General features: G+C 44.7%; 1 protein-coding gene across 1 annotated transcript in view; it reads right to left on the bottom strand.

The window, feature by feature from the left end:
* RHOF (ras homolog family member F, filopodia associated) overlaps positions 1-25,582 on the bottom strand; it is a 91,038-nt gene that overhangs the window by 37,127 nt on the left and 28,329 nt on the right. The window contains exon 2 of the mRNA XM_056534897.1: positions 4,420-4,507. Coding sequence (XP_056390872.1) covers positions 4,420-4,507 — 88 coding nt within the window. The remainder of the gene's footprint in view (positions 1-4,419; positions 4,508-25,582) is intronic.

Genomic DNA, 25,582 nt, shown 5'->3' on the forward strand with positions numbered 1-25,582 from the left:
TACTCGGCCGGGGCTTAGTGTTATCCCCAAAAAACAGCTAGCACTAACCCCCAATTATTACCCCAGTACCCACCGCCACAGGGGTACCAGGAAGAGCCGACACCAACAGGCCCAGAGCGCCAAATATGGCGCTCTTGGGCCTAGGCGGTAACAAGCTGGCAATATTTAGGCTGGGAGGGCTGGTAACAATGGTCCTTGCCCACCCTGGTAATGTCAGGCTGTTGCAGTTTGGTTGGTATCTGTCTGAAAAAGAAAAGACGAGAAAAACACCTTTTTTATTTTTATTTTTTATATATTTTTTGTTAAATCATAAAAAATAAAGGGTGTGGTTCCCCGTCTTTTCATTTTCAGACAGATACCAAACAGCAACAGCCTGACATTACCAGGATGGGCGAGGACCATTGTTACCGGCCCTCCCCAGCCCAAATAACACCAGCCTGTTACCGCCTAGGCCAAAGAGCGCTCTGGGCCTGTTGGTATCGGCCCTGTGGCGGTGGGTACCAGCGTAATAATTGGGGGTTAGCGCTAGCTGTTTTTGGGGCTAACGCTAAGCCCGGGCCTAGTAATGGACTTCATCTATAACACGGCTTCCACTACTAAGCCTGTAAAATAAAAAATAAATAAAAACACACAAGTTAAAACATTTTTATTAGGAAAAAACAGTCCCCTACAGCCCTCGTTAACCATTTTATTAAAACAAAAAATTGCAGCTCATCGTTGTAGTCCACCGAATCCGACGTAGTCCTCCGCATTTACGTATATCTGAAACGAGAAGAGAAGAAAAAAAACACACACACAAAAAAAATGGGTTAGTACATTTTAGGGGTTCTCCCCCTGGAGAGTCTAACTTTCCACCCCCATTCCAGCTCCGTCAACTTCCTGTGTTGCTCCACGTCTAGCGACGGAGCAGGAACGGAGGTGGGTGAGTGGCCTTCTGATCACCCTATACAGCCATCTATATAGATGGCTGTATACCCCTAATGAACTAACTAGCGCAGCTCAAGGCACACTCGCCTCTGCTACATTAACTTACAGAGTGCAACTGCTTCTGCTACTTAACCATACAAGAACGTACTCCCCTCTGCTACGTTAACGTAGCAGAGCACAATGGCCTCTGCTACATTAATGTAGCAGAGTGCAATTGCCTCTGCTACTTTTGCAAAACTACAACTCCCATCCTGCCTGGACAGCCTTTAGCTGTCTGGGCATGCTGGGAGTTGTTGTCCTTTCAGTGTAAAACATGCAAAACTACAACTTACAGCATGCCTGGGAATGCAGGGAGTTGTAGTCTCTTTACTTTAAAACCTATAACCTACCTCTTTCACTATAAAACCTAAGCTACGCTAACTACGTTACAATCTAAGCAAGCTACACTACACTAATGTTAAACCACGCTAACCCTACGATAGTTTCCCTCTCTCCCTGCCTGCTACCTACTCTAACTATGTACGCATGGGCGCACAGTTTTCTACAGACTACTCTGAACAACTGCGCATGCGCTAGCCTCCCTACACTAACTGCGTAGTGCAGGAAAGCTGCACATGCGCTCTTATGCGCAGGGCTACGCTAGCACTACGCTCCTAAAGCTGCCTATGTTAGCCCTAAACATTTTTCAACAAATCGAGGAAAACTAACGGCTGTTCGGCTGACGTCTTAGGAATGACGGAGGTGTGCCCGAGGTTTGTTTGAGGAATGTTAAGCTGAGGGTGTAATGTGGGAGGAGTTTGTTTACGTCTGAAGGAGGAGAGAGATTTGGCTGATGGTGGACAGAGGTTAACATTATGGATGACTGAGAAAGAGAGATTACTCTGATGGAGGACGGATGAGGTAGGAGGAATAATGGCTATTTGGCTGACGCCTGATGATGTCCTAATATGGACACTGTATGGGTGATCAGGGTGACCCTCTAAATAGGGAACCCTCCCAATAATGGATATGGACACACCCAATAGGGGATGAAACACTCCCAATAGGGGACAACCAGGCTTACGTGCCAGCCCTACCTTGTACACAAGGCCACCGTCAGGGGGTACAGCCAATACGCCAGTAAGGGGCCCGTGCTCCCCCCACTGCACCCCCCTTTAAACAGTGGTCTCCTGCTTCTGTACGTCTGCCATCCACATTTGCCCCCTTGATCCCCCCCCCTCGTGCAACTTCATTCCCCGTTCCAAATCATTCCCGCCCCCCTTTAAAACACCATGTGCTACATCATTTCCCCCATGATCCCCCTGTGCCATTTCATTCCCCTTTTATTACTCTCTGTGAAAATGCATCACCCCTCGTTCCCCCCACCCATGCCATTTCATTACCCTTTAACCCCCCTGTGCCACTTTATTCCCCATGTGCCAAATCACCCACCCCTTGTGCCACATCACTTTTTTTCCTTCCATCTTCCCCCTTTTGTTCTTCTTACCTGGCCAGCAGGCTCAGACGCATGGGCTCTCAGCGGGTTTGACGTTCTCCTGACGTCTTCTGCACTGCACTTACTGAGAGCTGCAGCTGCGAGAACTGACGGGTTACGTCAGGAGCATCACTGGTCATCGCTATCAGTCACTGTAACCATTCAGTGAGTGCAGTGCAGAGGATGTCAGGAGAATGTCAAACCCTGCACCTGAGGAGGGAAGAGGAAAAAGTGGTGTGGCACAAGGGGTGGGAATGATTTGGCACAGGGGGAATAAAGTGGCACCGGGGGGGGGGGGGGGGGGGGATCAAGGGGAAATGATGTGGCACAGAAGGTAATGGGGGGGGATTTGGCACAGGGGGAATAAAGTGGAAAAGGGGGTTTGTGCATTCAAAGTTGTCGATGCAACATCATACAGCTACTGGAATTCGCATGCGACTGTGGTTTCGTACACACACACACAAAATGATCGCGACTGGCACCAGCCCCAACTGTCTTGGAACAGTATACTTTCAAGACATCAGGGCCAGAGAGGAAGATTTGAGTGTTACTAGCATAGACGTGGTATGGGATTCTATAATCTGTCCCAGGCCAAGGGTATAGATGCAGAAAAGCAGGGTCCCAAGATAGAGTCTTGGGGGACTCCAACAGTGAGACAGCGAGGTGAGGAGGTGGTATGTGAGTGGGAGACGCTGATTGTGCAGTTGGCAAGGTATAAGGAGGTCCAGGAAAGGGCAACATTTGTGATGCCTAGGGATGAGAGAGTTTCTAACAGGAGAGAGTGGTCGACTGTGTCAAAGGCAGAGCAGAGGTCAAGGAGAAAGTGCACAGAATATTAGCATGAGTCTTTGGCGTGCAACAGATCATTGGCAACCTTGGTTAGGGTGGTTTAGGTAGAGTGGTGGGAATGAAGCCAGATTGCAGGTGGTCAAAGAGCTGGATGAGAGGTAGAAGGACAGTTTAAGGTAGATATATAAAAAACATATCAGATCAAAGCACAGTATTGACCATACAGCACAAACGCAGATATATTTTTCCCTATTGGGCAATTCAACCTCTTAAAAAGGAATACTCCAGGAATGGATAACTTATCCCCTGTGCTAAGGATAGGGGATAAGTTTCAGATCGTGGGGGGTCTGAACGCTGGAACCCCCCTGCAATCTCCCATATGGGGCCCCATCAGTCCGCGGGAAGGGGGCGTGTCCCCTCAATACAACTATGTGAGAGCTGCAGCACTGCGTTCAGCAATCCCTGGCTCTGCCATAGCGCTGTATTGAGGGGGCATGTCTTGAGGGGGCTCCGTGCCGTGGTAGGCACACGCTATCTGGCCGGAGAGCCAGGGCCCCGTATGGGAGATCGCGGGAATTTCCAGCGGTCGGACCCCCTGCAATCTGAAACCTATCCCCTATCCTTAGGATAGGGGATACATTTTTCCAATCCTGGACTATTCCTTTAATGAAAACTTTCTGGCAGAAGAATGGAAATTGTAGCTAATCATTAAAACTTAATTTAATGCTTCAGGCTGTGAATTCTGCAAATCAACTGCAAGACACATTTTATGAATTCAAAGTAGTTGCAGAACCCTGGCCACGAATGCTGGGATATATTATTAAAAAGGCACAAGTCCAAGATGGCAGGCTCCCTTAGGTCATGCATTCTTGACACATATTTACAGCAGTAATTTATATATCTGTACATCTTTCATTAAGCTCTGCCTCTATTAAGAACACATTTCTGCATACAGCCACAACAGTGAGAAAGTCATAGTTTATGATTCCATGACACAATGGACACCTATTACAATAACGTAAAAACAAAGCTTCTAAAACATAGGCCTTTTTATAATCCCAAATTGTGCCAAAATATGTCAAAATGGCAAATGGTCACAACATGGTGTAAACCATCTCTATAGGATATGAATCCTAGTATATAAAATTGATATCCAATATTGTAAAACTTCCTATAATTTTAACATTTTTTAACATTAATCTTGAAAAGGAGTAATAAAAATAAATTACCTGCTGTATCATACAAGTGCAGACAGATTTCTTTGCTTCCAATCGTGATGCTTGTGGTATATTTTTCAAAGACAGATGGGGCATATTGCTGTTAAATGAAAAAATCAAAATGAAAAATGTAAAAGCAAAATGCCAAAATAAAAAAGCTCAACAAACTTTAAACCTGCTTTGTGGCAGAGCTGCAATATCAGACAGACACAGTGCATTGGTATGAATGGTGCTGTCTATAAAAAGAAAGTAGTGTTTTGTAACCCAGTCATGGCCAATACCATACTTAGATTTCCACCCCATCTCTCCTTCAGCCTTCACAGGGTTCCATGTTAGAAACAGAAAAAAAAACTGAACGCAACATCGGGCACCATTTACATTGTCAGCTGACCAATGACTGATAGAAACATTTACAGAAAACAATGTTCTGATTATGTGCCATTACCAGTAGTAGCCAGTGAGGTTGCCACATACTGATATACACTGCTCAAAAAAATAAAGGGAACACTTAAACAACACAATGTAACTCCAAGTCAGTCACACTTCTGTGAAATCACACTGTCCACTCAGGAAGCAACACTGATTGACAATCAATTTCACATGCTGTTGTGCAAATGCAACAGACAACAGGGGGAAATTATAGTCAATTAGCAAGACACCCCCAATAAAGGAGTGGTTCTGCAGGTGGTGACCACAGACCACTTCTCAGTTCTTATGCTTCCTGACTGATGTTACCTCACTTTTGAATGTTGGCGGTGCTTTCACTCTAGTGGTAGCATGAGACAGAGTCTACAACCCACACAAGTGCTTCAGGTAGTGCAGCTCATCCAGGATGACACATCAATGTGAGCTGTGGCTAGGAGGTTTACTGTGTCTGTCAGCATAGTGTCCAGAGCATCGAGGCGCTACCAGGAGACAGGCCAGTACATCAGTAGACATGTAGGAGGCTATAGGAGGGCAACAACCCAGCAGCAGGACCGCTACCTCCACCTTTATGCAAGGAAGAGCACTGCCAGAGCCCTGCAAAATGACCTCCAGCAGGTCACAAATGTGCATGTATCCACTCAAACTAGTGCTGGGCGGTATGACCTAAAACTTATATCACAGTATTTTTTCAGGTTATGGCGGTATCACGGTATTACCGTGGTACCATTTGGGAAACAGTGTAGAAGTGCAGCAGCTGACAGTTAACCCCTTCCCACGGTCCCCATGGTGGGGAAGGGGTTAACTGTCAAATGCAGCGCTATCGTGATTCCCCCCACAGGCGCACTGTCAGCTATTTACATACATTGTCCGCCGCTGCAGTTTATAATCCCCGTCCCCAGCCACTGCAGAGCCTTCTCCCCCTGTGACAGGCAGGCACAGGACATCTTACCTTTGTCCCCGCTCTGTTCTCTGATCCCGGAGAAGGGATGGGAATGTAAGAATAAGCAGAGCCTTCTCCTCCTGCAAGCGCTGAATGTACGGGCGCGGCAGAGCTTCTGATCCCCGTCCCTGCTCGGGGATCAGAGAACAGAGCGGGGATGAAGATAAGATGTCCTGTGCCTGCCTGTCATATTTAGTGCTTGCAGGGGGAAGGAGGTCCTGCAGAGCCCGCTCCTGGGGACTGGTATGATAAACAAATAGCTTGTAGGAAGGGGAGAGGGGGGCTGAGCAGGGAGCAGGCTCGGGGCTGAGGGAAACATCAGAGCCAGGGGATGAAATTTCTGCGCTTTCCCCTGGCTCTGATCACAGAGAACAAGCGGCAGCTGCAGGGGCAGTGGGGATGTGCACCGCACGCGAGTTAAGCGGCTCCCGCTCCTGCACGTCCCGCGGCTCCGTCAAAAGTAATTCATTCGGGGGTGGGGGGGGAGGGGCCCAACCGGTATGCCGGTATGGGCAAAAATTGATATCATGCGATGAAAAAAAAAACGGTATCTGGTATTAACCGGTATATCGCCCAGCCCTAACTCAAACAGTCAGAAACAGACTCCAGGAAGGTGGTATGAGGGCCCGACACCCACAGGTGGGGGTTGTGCTTACAGCCCAACACTGTGTAGGACCTTTGGCATTTGCCAGAGAACACCAAGATTTCGCCACTGGCGCCCTGTGCTCTCTACAGATGAAAGCAGGTTCACACTGAGCACATGTGACAGAGTCTGGAGATGCCGTGGAGAATGTTCTGCTGCATGCAACAACCTCCAGCATGACCGGTTTGGCGGTGGGTCAGTAATGGTGTGGGGTGGCATTTCTTTGGGGGGGCCGCACAGTACTCCATGTGCTTGCCAGAGGTAGCCTGACTGCCATTAGGTATCGAGATGAGATCCTCAGTGAGACCATATGCTGGTGCGGTTGGACCTGGGTTCCTCCTAATGCAAGACACAATGCTAGACCTCATGTGGCCGGAGTGTGTCAGCAGTTCCTGCAAGAGGAAGGCATTGATGTTATGGACTGGCCCGCCTGTTCCCCAGACCTGAATCCAATTGAGCACATCTGGGACATCATGTCTCTTTCCATCCACAGACTGTCCAGGAGTCATCCACAGACTCATCAGGAGCATGCCCAGGCATTGTATGGAGATCATATGGGCATGTGGAGACCACACACTACTGAGCCTCATTTGGACTTGTTTTAAGGACATTACATCAAAGTTGGATCAGCCTGTAGTGTGGTTTTCCACTTTAATTTTGAGTGTGACTCCATATCCAGACCTCCATGGGTTGATATATTTGATTTCCATTGATAATTTGTGTGTGATTTTGTTATCAGCACATTCAACTATGTACAGGCGAAAGTATTTCTTACGAGAAGTTCATTCATTCAGATCTAGAATGTGTTATCTAGTGCTGGGCGGTATACCGGTTCATACCGAATACCGGTGTGTTTTTTCATTTACGATATGAATTTTTCACATACCGCAATACCTTTTCCATAGCAACCAACTCCAATGCGTGATGGCGTAGAGAAACGTCCAGCCGCACAGAGTCTCTGGGAAGTGTAGCCCGAGCTGCACTGAACTGACTGTGAGGAGACTACAACTCCCGGTGGTCACGTGACTTCCGGACGGGTGCAGGAAACTCGAGCAGAACTGCGGAGAGATGGAGGAGAGTTACCGGGCGGCCTGAGACCCCCGGGTACCATGGTGAGGACCCCCAACCACCTGACACTATACACCCCCTCCTCCCCCCCGGAATACCGTTAAATACAGTGAAACCACCATAATTTACAAAAATACCGTGATATACATTTTTGGTCATACTGCCCAGCACTAGTGTTAGCTAAGCGTTCCCTCAATTTTTTTGAGCAGTGTAATATACACATTCAATAATTACTGTATACAATAAGCTAGGGATCGACCGATTATCGGTATGGCCGATATCGGCCGATAATCACGATTTTGGGCATTATCGGTATCGGCAATTACCTTGCCGATAATGCCCCGCCCCCCGCACTGCCCCCAAAGCACCGCGACCGCCCATTCCCCCTGCCGCACCGTGATCGCCCCCCCCCCCCCCACCCACCGCGTCGCACCCCCTACCGTAGTGCTGGGCGGTATACCGGTATGAACCGGATACCGTTTTGTTTTTTTTCTCCCACGGTATGGATTTTTGCCCATACCACTATACCGGTCGGGCCCCTCCCCCACCCTCTGAGTCAATAAAAAAAAATTTACTTACCCGTAATGGGGGTGGTCCGGGCCATCCATCCTTCCTGTAGTGTCTGGCAGCATTCCGGGTGGAGGGTGAACCGGTCCGGGCTGTCCTTCTCCGGGGGTCATCTTCTCCACTCCGGGCAGGCTCCGGCCTAGTACGCTGCATAGACGCCGCTACGCCGTGACGTCAGGGGCGTCACTGCGCAGCGGCGTGTATGCTGCGTTACTAGGCCGGAGCCTGCCCGGAGTGGAGAAGATGACCCCCGGAGAAGAAGGACAGCCTAGAACGGTTCACCCTCCACCTGGAATGCCACCGGACACTACAGGAAGGATGGATGGCCCGGACCACCCTGACAGGTAGGGGGAGAGAAGCGGGTGGTGGCGGCGGCCTATGGCGCCGCAAAAGCCACTGCAGTTCATTGATTTAAAGCGCCCGCTTTAAATCAATGATCTGCAGCGGTGTAATGGGGGGATAAATAGCCAATAACTTATACCGGAATATCGGTATAAATTATCGGCCCTAACCTCCACCGATTATCAGTATCGGCCCTAAAAAAACGATATTGGTCGATCCCTACAATAAGCCCCCATGCTGTTTTCAAGTTTTGAGTTTAAGTAGCATAATTATATTTTTTTGGAAGTACTGGTGACCATCTGTAATCCCACTTTAAAAGAACATACAGAGCCTTCTGCTGTGAGCACTGGAGACTGCTTAGTGAATGGCAGCATTTGTCTTCATTCTGTACACACTAATTGAATCATTGCATTTCTAGGCCAAACCAAAAATCAAGTTATTTGAGATAATACAATTACTTTCGCTACCAAGAAAATTTTTTAGGATGTTATGTCCTTACCCCCCGTAAGTAATCCCCTGGAGTTATACTTCTCAGATCCTGTTGCTCCGGCCATAAGGAAACCACATTGGCATGATTGAAGGCCTCGTCATTGCTCCCCCGGAGAAGGGGAGGATAAAGAGTTAACCATATATAACCCCTTGCCAAGCGTTATATATGGTAAAATCTTGGCATACCGGCTGGAAGAAGCGCCTTAGTGGCGTGAAACAGTCTGTCCCGGTCCCTCTTCCCACCGCCTGCACCAGCTTGTTATGCCTGATACCATGGAATAAAGTATTGTTTGGATGGTGAGTGCAATCCTTGTATTTCTTTCCGCTATTGTCTTCATATGCTATCGAATCTATGCACCACCGCACCAAACGTCATATAGCAGGAATCCCAGTACTACCCACATCACACTTGTTGCCATACGCCTTAGTCTTGCAGTGCCGAACTTTATCTTTTCTTCTTTTGGTTCACTATATGGTAAAATCTAAGGTTTGGTTTCCTTTAACAGTCCTGTGGTTTTAGGGCAGTGACCCTTTTTAGAACTTTAGGTCATACCCAGGTGTTACTTTGCAATATTTTGTATCTGATGAAGAATGCAAGAATTTATGTTTCTTATGTCAGATTTGTGCAGAATATGGCATAAAAATAAAGCCTTACATGGCTCAGTAAGAAACTGGACATATAAGAAGCTACAGTAAAGACTACATATACCTCTACAAGTGCTCTTGCAGGACTCAATATAGCTAAGAGAGGTATGTTGCCAGCCCTTTAAATATCTGCGGGCCCACACACCTAATAATGAACCGAGGGTCAGCAGTTTCCAAATGGAGACCACATGGGGGACTACTATGAGTGTATGTGGCAGAAAATTTCCTATAAAATAATCAGAAGTTTACTTTTAGCTTTTCTTTTCAGGAAAAACAAAAAAAACACTACTTTGTGCCCTTCTGGAAATCTACCTTCTTTAAACTGTCACCAACTTTATTTTTTGATATGTTGTAGTACTTATGTACTACAACATATCTATAATATATTTTCATTACTTATTTTTTCATTTTCAGGGTGAATTTTACGTTTGAAAAACGGCCACTAGGGGGTCTCCCTCCTAGTGGCCGGCTGCAGCACGGCGTGATGTCACGCCTGAATTCGGACCGATTGCGTCCAGGCAATCGTCCTAATTCATTTACACTGCCCTCGCTCCCTGCCTGTCAGACAGGCGGGAGCGAGCGCATTGGCCCCCCCGGCCACTGGCTGGGAGGTCACTCCTCCCCGCACATGTCATCGCCGCCCCTGCACGCCCCCTGCCGGCCTCTGCAGTATCAGTATTTTTATTTATGATTATTTATTCATTTATGAGTATGTTTGGGGGAGTTGGTGGTTATAACGTGGGTTGGAGGAGAGCGGGGTTCCGGGTTTCAGACCGGGGGTGGGGTGTGACGGAGGGAACGGGGTAGAGCCGCATGGCACTAACTTATAGTTCATCTACACAGGGTGCCTCCAGCTGTTTTACTACTACAACTCCCAGTATGCCCTGACAGCCAATAGATGTCAGGGCAAGCTGGGAGTTGTAGTGGTGAAACAGCGGGAGGCACCCTGTGTAGATGAACTAAGGGCGGAAGTCGGCCCCAGCAAGCATCAGTGACGTGGTGCCTGCTGGGAAAGTCTGCCTGGTAGTGAGCACACTACCAGGCATACAAAAAGTTAATTTTTAATATAGTAAAAAAAAAAAAAAACAGGGAGGGGGTTAGGGATATATGTGCAATAGGCAGGGACTGAAAAAAAAAATATAGGATGGTGGGAGTTACCCTTTAAAGAAGCACTCCAGGTTGTTAGTTTTTTTTTTCTTTTTTTTCACCATCACTAATCATCCAGCGTCATTTGTTTTGTTCCATTTGTGCTTTTGATTACAGAAACTACTAACATAGTTTATAAGGTGGAAAAAAAAAAAACCTTACTGTATTGATTCAGGGAAAAGGAACCCCCCCCCCCCCCCCCGCGCCATTATTCCTTCCCGACTCCAATTTGACAATCAGAATAAAGCCCAGGGTCAACATTCTATCCCCATAAATCTATTATTCATAAACTGTAGTATTATATTTTTCCAGAAAAACATAAAGGCCCCCCTTAACTCGTTTATTAAGTCAGACATCACATCATGTGGCAGAGCCCCCTTGTCATGGTTACTGGCCTAGGTATAAAAAGATCACTAAAAAGATGTCTGTACTGTCCATATATTTGTTTAATGTGTCAGATGAAGTGGTCTATCCTGGGGCAGATTACTTCCTGTTAACTGAAGGATGTCATCACTATCTACTAGATCCCTCCTGCTAGCTCCCAGACCCCTACCCTACTAGCTCTATCTGTATACTGCCGCTATCTTTGTGGAATCATGATATATATAGTAGATACTTCCTCTCTCTGCTCTGTATGCTGCTGCAAATTCTATAAGATTAGGCATTTTTTTGCTGCATTATTTATGTTTCTGTCATAATTTCCCCAACATTGTGGCAAAAATGGTTAATATATAAAATAGTAGTATAATAATAAAAAAACAACAATATATATTTATTTACATACACATTGGAATAAAAAAAAAAAGTCCCTACACAAGTTTATTACCCATTATTTAGTCCTCTTCTTCCTAACTAATTTCAGACATATGACATCACCAAAGGTCCCTGCATATGTTATAATATTTTGTGTGTTTATTTGGAAAATAACTTCAGTTGTAATGTCGAGTTAAAGTTCTTAGGGTGCGGCCGCCTGTTCCCGTTACGCCCCCCCTCCCCGTTTAGGTTCCGTTGTTGCAGCTTGTAAACAGATTACAAACGGTTGTAAAATAATCCCATTGATGTCACAAGCCCACTTGCCACGTCAAGGCCACCTAATTAGAGTGGGTCCCTAACGTCCCTAGAATAAAATGGCATAGCACTGGCCGGTGATCACCACCGTCGCAACACCAGTGCCCACAGGGGGAACGACCCACTGGCAGAGTGGCCCCAGTGCCACACAAACCAGTCCATGCGTTGCACCTCCCCACAGACATGGCGCAACGGTAGCAATGGACGACGCACAGCACCACACCAGTGTGAACAGGGTGTAAAAGCTCACATACCATGTGCTCCCAGTCAGACTGGGAGGCTGCTAGGAAAGAAAAGGCCCTTGTGTAGCTACCTGCTACTTATATAGGGTTGGACTGAGGGGGTGGGGCAGACACAAGTGGACAAAAAAAAAAAAAAAAAGGAGGGGGGATAGAAAACACAATGTGAATTCAAGTAGAAGAAACACACATGGTTTCACATTCAAATATTGTATTTTGATCTAATTGCTTCTCAGCATGAATTCAAAAACTAACCGGTTGTTAGTATACATTTTGATCAAAAGGTACAAGCCCACTGGCCACGTCAAGGCCACCTAATTAGAGTGAGTCCTTAATGTCCCTAGCATAAAATGGTGTAGCACTGGGCGGCGACCACCACCGCCACTGCGACACCAGTGCCCACAGGGGGAACGACCCACTGGCAGAGCAGCCCCAAGACCACTCAAACCAGTCCATGGGTCACACATCCCCACAGCCACGGCAGCAACGGACGCCGCACAGCACCACAGCAGGGAGAAGAGGGTGTAAAAGCTCACCTACCATGCCCAGTCAGACTGGGAGGCTGCTAGGAAAGAAAAGGCCCTTGTGTAGCTAACTGCTACTTATATAGGGTTGGGCTGAGGGGGTGGGGCAGAGCACAGACACAAGTTTAAAAAAAAAAGAGAAGTGAGGGGATAGATAACACAATGTGAATTCAAGTAGAACAGACATGGTCGTACATCTACACATTGTATTTTGATCTAATTGCTTCTTAGCATGAATTCAAAAACTAACAGGTTGTTAGTAAACATTTTGATCTGCCTGTCTCTATATAAGTAGCAGGTAGCTACACAAGGGACTTTTCGTTCCTAGCAGCCTCCCAGTCTGACTGGGAGCACATGGTAAGTGAGCTTTTACACCCTGTGCTGCGTCCGTTGCTGCCGTGGCGCAGTGTCTGTGGGGAGGTGCGACCCAGGGACTGGTTTGAGTGGCATTGGGGCCGCTCTGCCAGTGGGTTGTTCCCCCTGTGGGCACTAGTGTGGTGGCGCTGGTGGTCGCCGCCCAGCGCTATGCCATTTTATGCTAGGGACGTTAGGGCCCCACTCTAATTAGGTGGCCTTGACGTGGGGAGTGGGCTTGTACCTTTTGATCAAAATGTATACTTACAACCTGTTAGATTTTGAATTTATGCTGAGAAGCAATAAGATCAAAATACAAAATGTAGAAGTGTGACCAGGTCTGTTTTTTTCTACTTGAATTTACATAGAAGTCTATGGGAAACAGATGAGCCTTTAATGTCATCCTTTTTTTTTTTTTTCTCAATCAATTTTTTTGATCAGTTTTTACTTCTGAGCATGCTCAGAACAAAAAAATAATATTTTTTTGGGGGGGGTTTAGTAACTGAACCATAGCGGATCCAAACGGATACAAATGGATAACATCCGTTTGCATCAGTTATTGTCAGTTTTTTTTTTTAAGTCGGATTTTATTTTGAAGGGAGAAGAACAGGACGAGTCTAGACGACCATGAATGCAGCCTTAGACAAAACATTTTCTTCTTTCTTTATACTGCCAACTTATTTTTATTTAACACCCCCTTATTGCATCTGAGACTACTACAGCCCTCTGCAACCCAGTGACCCCCCCCCCCCCCCCCCCCAGGGAAAATACTGCCTACTTTGGGATACACTGGGTTAGCGCTACCTCATCCCAACTTCAGAAAATAAAGTCTTGCTTATAAGAGATCTGAAAAGACATTAAGGGGGAGATTTATCAAAACCTGTCCAGAGGAAAAGTTGCTAAGTTGCCCATAGAAAACAATCTTCTTTCATCTCTGATAAGGCATCTGAAAAATGAAAGAAGTGATCTGATTGGTTGCTATGGGATACTCAGCAACTTTTTCTCTGGACAGATTTTGATAAATCTCCCCCTATAAATAGCGAGGCAATTCACAGAAAAAAGTCACATGAAAACAAGACACCAGGCCTGGCGCTTACATAAGGCAGCTTAAGCAGCTGCCTTAATGGCAGGCGGTGGAGGGGCGGGAAACTCTGAACCCCCAGCCGCAGGCAGGGGATCTTGATGAAATGCCGCCCTATACTTTAGAGCAGCGTAGCACTTCCACATCATGCTATGGCCGATGAGGTCATCTCATCACACGCGGCTTGCTGAAAAAGTCTTGCACCAGAGCCCGGACCTCAGGAAGGAAGAGGAGCGGAGAGAAGGTAAATGAAAGTTTTTTGGTTTTGGGGGGCGCAGCATGGCTGCAATACCTTGCTAACGGGAGGAGGGGGGTTGCAATACCTACCTAACTAATGGGGGGGGGTGCGTTACCTACCTAATGGGGGGGCTGCAATACCTACCTAAGTACTGCATGCTTCCCTACCTACCTGGGGATTCCCTACCTATCTACCTGAAGTATTCCCTACCTACCTACTGGGGTCATCCATCAAATAGGGGGGAGGGGGGGGGGGGCGCTAAAATGCCCTTCGCCTGTGTAGATGAAAATCCTTGCGCAAGCCCTGCAAGACACTACAACAATGACTATACAAGACAAGAATCCTATTACCATATATAACCTGTTTTGTTGTTCTTTAAGAAAACACACTTGTAACATTTTTGAGTTTGCTTTGGACTGAAGAGAATGTTTGCTTCAAAACGCTTTCAAGTCCTTTCAAGTATGCCAAAAAGGATGGCTCGATACCAATCAAGGCACCTCCCGCAACACCTACCATACAGCGGTATATAAAACAAATGATTTCACACAAGTTTGCTGTAGGAGGGAAAAATCTAAAATGCTTCATTGAAGAAAAATAAATAGAAAAAGCTAGAAAAAGGAGAAAGGTTAAATTAAAAACTTAAAAAAAAAAAAATATGCAGGAAAAGCCTTAAAGTACAGCGTGGGCCATTTATATGGATACACCTTAACCCCTTAAGGACCGGGGGTTTTTCCGTTTTTTGCATTTTCGTTTTTTGCTCCTTGCCTTTAAAAAATCATAACTCTCAATTTTGCACCTAAAAATCCATATGATTGCTTATTTTTTGCTCCACCAATTCTACTTTGTAATGACGTCAGTAATTTTGCCCAAAAATCTACGGTGAAATGGAAAAAAAAAAATCATTGTGTGACAAAATTGAAAATAAAACGCAGTTTTGTAACTTTTGGGGGCTTCCGTTTCTACGTAGTAAATTTTTTGGTAAAAATTACACATTATCTTTATTCTGTAGGTCCATACAATTAAAATGATACCCTACTTATATAGGTTTGATTTTGTTGTACTTCTGGAAAAAATCATAACTACATGCAGGAAAATTTATATGTTTAAAATTGTCATCTTCTGACCCCTATAACTTTTTTATTTTTTCATGTATGGGGCGATATGAGGGCTAATTTTTTGCGCCGTGATCTGAAGTTTTTAACGGTACCATTTTTGCATTGATAGGACTTATTGATCGCTTTTTATTTATTTTTAAATGATATAAAAAGTGACCAAAAATGCACTATTTTGGACTTTGGAATTTTTTTGCGTGTACGCCATTGACCGAGCGGTTTAATTAACTATATATTTTTATAATTCAGACATTTCCGCACGCGGCGATACCATATATGTTTATTTTTATTTTTACTGTTTTTTTTTTTTTTTTTTTATGGGAAAAGGGGAGGGGTTAAATGATATTCATTCACTTTTTTTTCACTATTTTTTTTGCAGTGTTATAGCTCCCATAGGGACCTATAACACTGCACACACTGATCTTTATCATTGATCACTGGTTTCTCATAGGAAACCAGTGATCGATGATTCTGCCGCTTGACTGCTCATGCCTGGATCTCAGGCACTGAGCAGTCATTCGGCGATCGGACAGCGAGGAGGCAGGTAGGGGCCCTCCCGCTGTCCTGTAAGCTGTTCGGGATGCCGCGATTTTGCCACGGCTATCCCGAACAGCCCACTGAGCTAACCGGCATGCTTTCACTTTCACGCGCGGCGGGTCCCGGCTTCACTATGACGCCGGGCCCGCCGTGATATGATGCGGGGTTACTGTGTAACCCCGCGTTATATCACGGGAGCAGGACCAAGAACGTACCGGTACGTCCTTAAGGGGTTAATAAAATGGGAATGTTGGTGATATTAACTTCCTGTTTGTGGCACATTAGTATATGTGAGGGGGGAAACTTTTCAAGATGGGTGGTGACCATGGTGGCCATTTTTAAGTTGGCCATTTTGAATCCAACTTTTGTTTTTTTCAATAGGAAGAGGGTCATGTGACACATCAAACTTATTGGGAATTTCACAAGAAAAACAATGATGTGCTTGGTTTTAACGTAACTTTATTCTTTCATGAGTTATTTACAAGTATCTGACCACTTATAAAATGTGTTCAATGAGCTGCCCATTGTGTTGGATTGTCAATGCAACCCACTTAAACCACAATTCACACACTGATAGCAACACCGCAGGAGAAATGCTAGCACAGGCTTCCAGTATCCGTAGTTTCAGGTGCTGCACATCTCGTATCTTCACAGCATAGACAATTGCCTTCAGATGACCCCAAAGATAAAAGTCTAAGTGGGTCAGATTGGGAGACCTTGGGGGCCATTCAACTGGCCCATGACGACCAATCACTTTCCAGGAAACTGTTCATCTAGGAATGCTCGGACTTGACACCCATAATGTGGTGGTGCACCATCTTGCTGGAAAAACTCAGGGAACGTGCCAGTTTCAGTGCATAAAGAGGAAAAAACATCATCATGTAGCAATTTCGCATATCCAGTGGCCTACATGATGATGTGTTTCCCTCTTTATGCACTGAAGCTGGCACGTTCCCTATATTTACTTATATAGAGCCAATATATTCATTCATTTAAAAACAAATCATAGAGAACATAATGATACATCAGGCATAAAGGGCGAGATTTAGCAAAACCTGTGCAAAGGAAAAGTTGAGCAGTTGCCCATAGCAACCAGATTGCTTCTCTTGCCTAAAGAAGCAATATGGCAGGTTGCTATGGCTAGCTGCACCACTCCCTGCCTCTATACACAGGTTTTGATAAATCTCCCCCACTGTGTGTAATTTCAAGGTGCTTTCAGGGTAGAGCCACACATTGTAGCAGCTACAAGAAGACAAATCCATACGATTTTGCTGTTGAAGGGAATACATCAGCAACATAGCAAGCTTAGAGCTTAAAAGGGGTACTTCAGTGGAAAACAATTTTTTGTAACTCAACTGGTGCCAGAAAGTTAAAAAGATTTATAAAATTACTTCTATTAACCACTTGGGGACGGAGGGCGTATGGATATGCCCTCGCGTCCCGGTACTTAAGGACAGAGGGCGTACGCCCTCAGCATTTCCGATCACCACCGCTCGCCAGGCGGCGATCGGACCGGAATTACTGCTGATATCCATCAGCAGGCATCCCGTGACATCACCTAGAGACCTTCCCCCCCCCAAGTCGGCAATCACCGCAAATCGCCGATCAATTCAGATTGGCGATTTGCAGAGATTCCATGCTGATCAGGTCTCTGATGACCCGACAGCCCGGAAATTAGGGATGATCGCAGCTGTCAGAGACCGAAGGATAGGAGCGAGATGACAGGAATGTCACCTCCTCCTATGCCCTGCCATTGGTGACTGACTAATGGCAGGAGGGGGGGGGGGTTAAAGTTTAGATACTCCGCTCTGCCCACCCATAGAAGTCAGGACAAAGCGGGGGGGGAGGGATGTGGGGGGTACTGGAATGGGGGTCTTACCTGGCAGGGGCAGCGGCGGCAGGCACATGAAGAGCTGAGGCGGAGGAGGAGGACACTGCGGGCGACAGTGAGGATCCTCTTTGGTGAGTGATCTTCACTGTGGCCTGCTAGAAGTTACAAAAACTACAACTCCCAGCATGCCCAGACAGCCTTTGACTTTCTAGGCATGCTGGGAGTTGTAGTTTTGCAACATCTGGAGGGGCACAGTTTGGAGACCACTATACAGTGGTTTCCAAACTGTAGACATTTAGATGATGCAAAACTACAATTCTCAGCATGCCCAGACAGTCAAGCATGCTGGGCATTGTAGTGCTGCTACATCTGGCCCTTCAGATGTTGCCGAACTACAACTCCCAACATGCCAGGACAGTCTGGGCATGCTTGGAGTTGTAGTTTTGCAACATCTGGAGAGCTACAGTTTGGAGACCACTACTAAGCGGTCTCCAAACTGTTCTTGCCCAGTTGTTGCATAACTACAACTCCTAGCATGCCTTTCCGCTGTCAGTGCATGCTGGGACTTGTAGTTTTGCAACAGCTGTAAGCACACTGGTTGGGAAACACTGAGCTAGAGTCTGTTTCCTAACTCAGTGATTCCAACCTGTGTGCCTCCAACTGTTGCAAAACTACAACTCCCAGAATACACTGACAGACCATACATGCTGGGAGTTGTAGTTTTGCAACAGCTGGAGGCACACGGGTTGGAATCACTGAGCTACTGTCTTTTCCGTAAATCAGTGGTTCCCCACCAGTGTGCCTACAGCTGTTGCAAAACTACAACTCCCAGCATGTACGGTCTATCAGTGCATTCTGGGAGTTGTAGTTTTGAAACTGTTTAAGGTTAGCCCCAGGGTACATTCACATGGGCGGTAGTTTACAGAGAGTTTCCTTCTACAAGTTTGAGCTGTGGAAAATTTTCCGCCGCAGCTCAAACTCCCAGAGGAAAACTCACTGTGAACCCCCGCCCGTGTGCATGTACCATAAAAACACTACAGTACCACAAAATAAAAAGAAACTACATATACCCTTACACATCCCCCCAATAAAAATTAAAAACTTCTCATACGGCTGCGTTTTCTAAATGGAGCCTCTAGCTGTTGCAAAACAACAACTCTCAGTATTGCCGGACAGCCATTGACTGTCCTGGCAGGCTGGGAGTTTTGCAACAGCTGGAGGCACCCTGTTTGGGAAACACTACCGTGGGATTTTGGTGGAGACAAGCGCCAATCCGGGTCCGCCCCTATTGCAAATTCCAAATTTAGTCCTCAAATGTGCATGGTGCTCTCTCACCTCGGAGCCCTGTTGTATTTTAGGGCAACAGTTTAGGGCCAAAAATGGGGTATTTACATACTCTGGAGAAATTGCGTTAAAAAATTTGGGGGGGGGGGGCTTTTTCTCCTTTTACCCCTTATGAAAATGAAAAGTTAGGGGCTACACCAGCATGTTAGTGTAAAAAAATTAAAATTTTCACACTAACATGCTGGTGTTGCCCCACACTTAATTTTCACAAGAGGTAAAAAGAGAAAAAGACCCCAAAATTTGTAACGCAATTTCTTCCGAGTACGGAAATACCCCATATGTGGATGTAAAATGCTCTGCGGACGCACAACAGGGCTCAGGAGTTAGAGTGCGCCATGTACATTTGAGGTCTAAATTGGTGATTTGCCCAGAGGTGGCTGATACAGCAGTTCTGACAAACGTGCAAAAAAAAAAAAAAAAAAAAAAAAAAAAAACAACAACAACAAACACGTTATCCCATTTTGGAAACTACACCCCTCAAGAAATGTAACAAGGGGTATAGTTAGCCTAAACACCCCACAGGTCTTTGACAAATTTTCGTTGAAGTTAGACGTGAGAATAAAAAAAATGTTTTTTTTCCTGAAATGCTGGTGTTACCCCAAATTTTTCATTTTCACAAGGGGTAATAGGAAAAAAAGACCCCAAAATTTGTAACCCTATTTCTTCTGAGTAAGGAAATACCCCATATGTGGATGTTAAGTGCTCTGCGGGCGAACTACAATGCTCAGAAGAGAAGGAGCGCCATTGGGCTTTTGGAGAGAGTATTAGGCTGGAATTGAAGGCCATGTGTGTTTACAAAGCCACCATGGTGCCAGAACAGTGGACCCCCCCTACATGTGACCCCATTTTGGAAACTTAACCCCCTCACGTAATGTAACAAGGGGTGCATTGAGCATTTACACCCCACTGGTGTCTGACATTTTTTGAACAGTTATGTAATTTTTCATTTGCACAGACCACTGTTCCAAAGATTCCGTGAGGGGTGTAGTTTCCAAAATGGGGTCACATGTAAGTCCACTGTTCTTTGTAAACGCACATGGCCCCTGACTTCTATTCCAACAAAATTCTCTCACCAAAAGCCCAATGACGCTCCTTCTCTTCTGAGCATTGTAGTTCACTTGCAGAGCACTTTATATCCACATATGAGGTATTTCCATACTCAGAAGAGATGGGGTTACAAATTTTTGGGGGCTTTTTCTCCTATTACCCCTTGTAAAAATGAAATGTTTGGGGTAACACCAGCATTTTATTAAAAGAAATAAAAAATTCAATATATGTCCCACTTTAACAAAGTTCGTCAATCACCTGTGGGTGTTAAGGCTCTCTTTACCCCTTGTTACATTCCTTGAGGGGTGCAGTTTCCAAAATAGAGTGCCGTGTGTTTTATTTTTTACTGTTCTGGCATCATGGGAGCTTCCTTAATGCAACATGCCCCCAAAAACCATTTCAGCAAAATTCTCTCTCCAAATGCCCAATGTCGCTCTTTCCCTTACTAACCTCTAGTGCACCCAGATAGCACTTTACATCCACATATGAGGTATTTCCTTACTCGAGAGAAATGGGGTTACAAGTTTTGGGGGGCATTTTCTCCTATTACCCTTTGTGAAAATGAAAAGTTTGGGGTAACACCAGCATTTTAGTGTTAAAAAAAAATTTTCACGTCCCACTTTAGCGAAAGTTCGCAATCACCTGTGGGGTATAAAGACTCAATTTACCCCTTGCTATGTTCCTTGAGGGGTGTAGTTTCCAAAATAGTGTGCCTTGTGTTTTTTTGTTTTGTTTTAGCAAAATTCGCTCTCCAAAATGCCATTGTCGCTCCTTCCCTTCTGAGCACTCTAGTGCACCCACAGAGCACTTTTACATCCACATATGGAGGTATTTCCTTACTTGAGAGAAAATTAATTACAAGTTTTGGGGGGCCTTTTTACCTTTTACCCCTTGTAAAAATGAAAATAATGGGCCTACAATACCATGTTCGTATAAAAAAAGGGAGATTTAGATTTTTCTCTTCCATTTTGCTGCTATTCCTGTGAAACACCTAAAGGGTTAAACTTTCTGAATGTCATTTTGAATACTTTGAGGGGTGAAGTTTTCATAAAGGGGTCCATTATAAAAGGGATTTCCAAGATAAAGACCATCAAATTCACTTCAAAACTTAACTGGTCCCTGAAAAATTCTGATTTCGAAATTTTCGTGACAAATTGGAAAATTGCCGCTATAATTTGAGCCTTCTGATGTCTTCAAAAAGTAAAAAACATGTCAATTTTATGATGCCAACATAAAGTTAACATATTGTATATGTGAATCAATATGTAATTTATTTGACATGTCCCCTTTTCCTTACAAGCAGAGAGCTTCAAAGTTAGAAAAATGATGCAACTATCGACAAAAATTTACCACTAACAAAGTAGAATATGTCACGAAAAAAAAAAACTCTCTGAACCAAATTTATAAGTAATTAATGCATAAAGTGACAGAGATCAGATTTGCAAAAAAATGCTCCCGTCCTTGGGGTCATAATGGGCTCCATCCCCAAGGGGTTAAAAAATCCTAATCCTTCCAGTACAGTGTTTTCTACCTGGCACTTGAGTGCGGATCGGGTTGACAGGTTGCTGGGTGGGGCTGGAGAAGACCCAGCGGACATGGTACATATTGGCACCAATGACAAAGTAAGAAGTAGGTGGAGTATCCAGAAAAATTATTTCAGGGACTTAGGCCGCAAGCTTAAGGCAAGGACCTCCAAGGTAATATTTTCTGAAATATTACCTGTACCACAAGCCACACAAGAGAGGCAGCGGGAGATCAGGGAGGTAAACAAGTGGCTCAGAAGCTGGTGTAGGAAGGAGGGGTTTAGGTTCATGGAGAACTGGGCCGACTTCGCTGTCGGATACCGGCTCTACCGTAGGGACGGGCTGCACCTCAATGGGGAGGGAACCTACAACATAGAGGGGGAAGATAGTGTAGATAGAGAGGGGGGACTTATCAATGTATCTGGGGGGGGGGGGTGGAGCGGAGGGAGGGATTAGAATAGTTAATAGGGATAGGCTTCATAGGGGGAAAAAAGCATACACCATTGAATTGCATGTTGACTAATGCCAGAAGTCTGACCAATAAAACTGACGAACTGGAGTTGATAATGTCTGAGGAGAATTATGACATAGTGGGTATGACAGAGACATGGTTGGACGATAGCTGTGACTGGGCGGTCAACACACAGGGTTATAGTCTATTCAGGAAGGATCGGACAAAACGGAAAGGGGGAGGAGTCTGACTTTACGTAAAGTCCAGTCTGAAGGCCGCACTGCGGGAGGATATACGGGAGGGAAACGATAATGTGGAGTTATTATGGGTAAAAATATATGGAGATAAAAATATAAAAAATTCTGACAGGGGTTTTCTATAAACCACCAAACATAATGGAAGAGGCAGAAGATCAATAACAGAGGCAAATAAACATGGCAGCAAATCAGAATGAGGTGATAATAATGGGGGACTTTAACTATCTGAGACTTGTGAATCTCATAAAGGAAACAGGTTTCTGACTATCGCTAAAGACAATTATCTGTCCCAAATTGTGCAGGGCCCGAACAGAGTGGGCGCCCTACTACACTTAATATTAACCATCAGACCTGACAGAGTAACTAATGTGCAGGTAGAAGGAGACCTAGGAAATAGTGATCATAATATAATACATTACAACTTGTTCTGCAATAAGGGAACCTTGCAATTGGCCACAAAAACAATGAACTTTAGGAAGGCAAAGTTTGACCAACTTAGAGAAGCCCTTAACAATATAAAATTGTATAATATCCTCAAAAACAAGAATACTGACATGGGAGACTTAAGAATATTTTAAAATTCTCACTGTAAGATGTACATACCTTATGGGAATAAAAGGGTCAAGAATAAAAGAAAACCAATGTGGATAAATAAAAATATTAAGGGGCAATACACAACAAAAATAAAAGCATTTAAACTACTAGAACAGGACGGCAGTGAAGAAGCATTAAAAAGCTACAGAGAAAAATGTAAAATTATGTAAAAAACAGATAAAAGCTGCAAAATTAGAGACAGAAAGACTTATTGCCAAAGAGTAAAATAACCCCAAAATGTTCTTTAAAGGGGTACTTCACTGGAAAACATTTTCCTTTAAATTAACTGGTGCCAGACAGTTAAACAGAATTTGCAAATTACTTCTATTAAAAAAAAGTCCCAATCCTTACAGTACTTCTTAGCTGCTGTATACTACAGAGGAAGTTCTTTTTGAATTTCCTCACTGTCTGACCACAGTGCTCTCTGCTGACACCTGTTTATTTTAGGAACTGTCCAGAGTAGGGGCAAATCCCATAGCAAACCTCTCTTGCTCTGGTCTGTTCCTGACATGGACAGAGGTGTCAGCAAAGAGCACTCGTGGTCAGGAAGAAAGGAAATTACAAAAGAAAAGAACTTCCTGTGGATTATACAGCTGATAAGTAATGGAAGGATTGTTTTTCTTTTTTTTTTTCTTTTTTATAGAAGTAATTTACGAACCTGTTTAACTTTCTGGCACCAGTTCATTTAAAAGAAAATGTTTTCCAGTGGAGTACCCCTTTAACTATATAAATTGCAAAAAAGGTCAAGTGTAGCCCTTATAGCCCTTTAAAAAATGATGAGAAAGAAATTATAAACGGGGATCAGGAAAAAGAAAATATATTAGACAAATTCTTCTCCACTGTATTCACCGAGGAAAATGAAATGCCAGGTGAAATACAGCGAGATAAGGTAAACTCCCTGTACAGGTCACCTGTCTAACCCAGGAAGAAGTACAGTGCCGCATACAAAAAAAATAAAATAAAAAAAAAAGACAAATCACCAAGCCCAGATGGCATTCACCCCCGTGTTCTAAAGGAATTAAGTAAAGTAATAGACAGACCCCTATTTTTAATATTCAGGGACTCTATAGTAACATTGTATGTAAATTGTTTGAGGGTTTTCTAAGAGATGCTATTTTGGAGTATCTTGATAAAAATAAATGTATGACTCCATATCAGCATGGTTTTATGAGGGATGAGTCCTGTCAAACTAACCTGATCAGCTTTTACGAGGAGGTGAGCTCCAGACTGGACCACGGGGAAATCGCTGGATGTCTGGATTTTTTCAAAGCATTTGATACGGTGCCACATAAAAGATTGTTAGATAAAATGATAAGGATTGGGCTGGGGGAGAATGTGTGTAAGTGGGTAAGTAACTGGCTCAGTGATAGGAAACAGAGGGTTGTTATTAATGGTGCTTATTCTGATTGGGTGACTGTTACTAGTTGGGTACCACAGGAGTCAGTCTTGGGTCCTTTCATATTTAATATATTCATTAATGACCTTGTAGAGGGATTGAATCTTTGCAGATGATACTAAACTCTGTAAAGTGGTTAACACAATAGAGGACAGAGCACTGTTACAAATGGATCTGGAAGACTTAGTTAACAGTACATTTAGTTGTAGTAACCAGTGTTAGGAACCTGCGGCCAAGGCAAATAAAATCATGGGGTGCATCAATAGGGGCATAGATGCCCACGACAAGGAAATCATTCTACCGCTGTACAAATCACTAGTCAGACCACACATAAAATTACTGTGTACAGTACTAGGCACCACTGTACAACAAAGATAGTGGAGCAGGAAAGGACAGTTCAAAGATGGGAAACCAGTGTAATACGGGGAATGGGAGGACTACAGTACCCAGAAAGAGTATCAGAATTGGGGTTTAGTTTAGAAAAAAAGGCGGCTTAGAGGCGACCTCATAACTATGTAGAAATATATCAGGGGACCTTACAGAGATCTCTCCCATTACCTATTTATACCCAGGACTGTATTCATAACAAGGGGGCATCCTCTACGTCTTGAGGAAAGAAGGTTTCTACACCAGCACAGATGGAGGTTCTTTACTGTAAGAGCAGTGAGACTGTGGAATACTCTGCCTGAGGAGGTGGTCATGTAAGGCTGGGTTCAAACCACGTTTTCAGCCATACGGGACCGCATACGGCTGGGGGGGGGGGGGCTAAAACCGGGCGTTCCTGTCGTATGTGACTCCGGTCGGCTCATTTTTGCCCCATTTGCGGTTTTCCCACTGGACCTAAAACCGTAGTGGACCACTCCGGTCGGCTCATTGAAATGAATTACATACGGGCGGCATACAGCACGGATACGGGAGCGGACGGTTTTAGCTCCCCCCAGCCGTATGCAGTCCCGTATGGCTGAAAACGTGGTGTGAACCCAGCCTAACTCTGTAAAAGTTCAAAAGGGGTCTGGATGCATTTTTGGAGAGTAATAAGAACGCTGGTTATGTATACTAGATTAATAGGGACAGAACGTTGATCCAGGGATTTATTCTGACTGCCATATTTGGAAGGAATTTTTACCTCTAGTATGAGGGTTTTTTGCCTTCCTCTGGATCAACTCAGTAGGGACTCATTAGGGATAAAGGTTGAACTTGGTGGACACTGGTCTTTTTCAACATTATGAACTATGTTACTATGTATGCTAGACTGACTAAATAATATGACTTTACTTAGCTGCTGTATGCTCCAGAGGAAGTTTTATAGTTCT

This window comes from Hyla sarda, chromosome 1 (assembly GCF_029499605.1).
Source record: "Hyla sarda isolate aHylSar1 chromosome 1, aHylSar1.hap1, whole genome shotgun sequence".
Classification (NCBI taxonomy): domain Eukaryota; kingdom Metazoa; phylum Chordata; class Amphibia; order Anura; family Hylidae; genus Hyla; species Hyla sarda.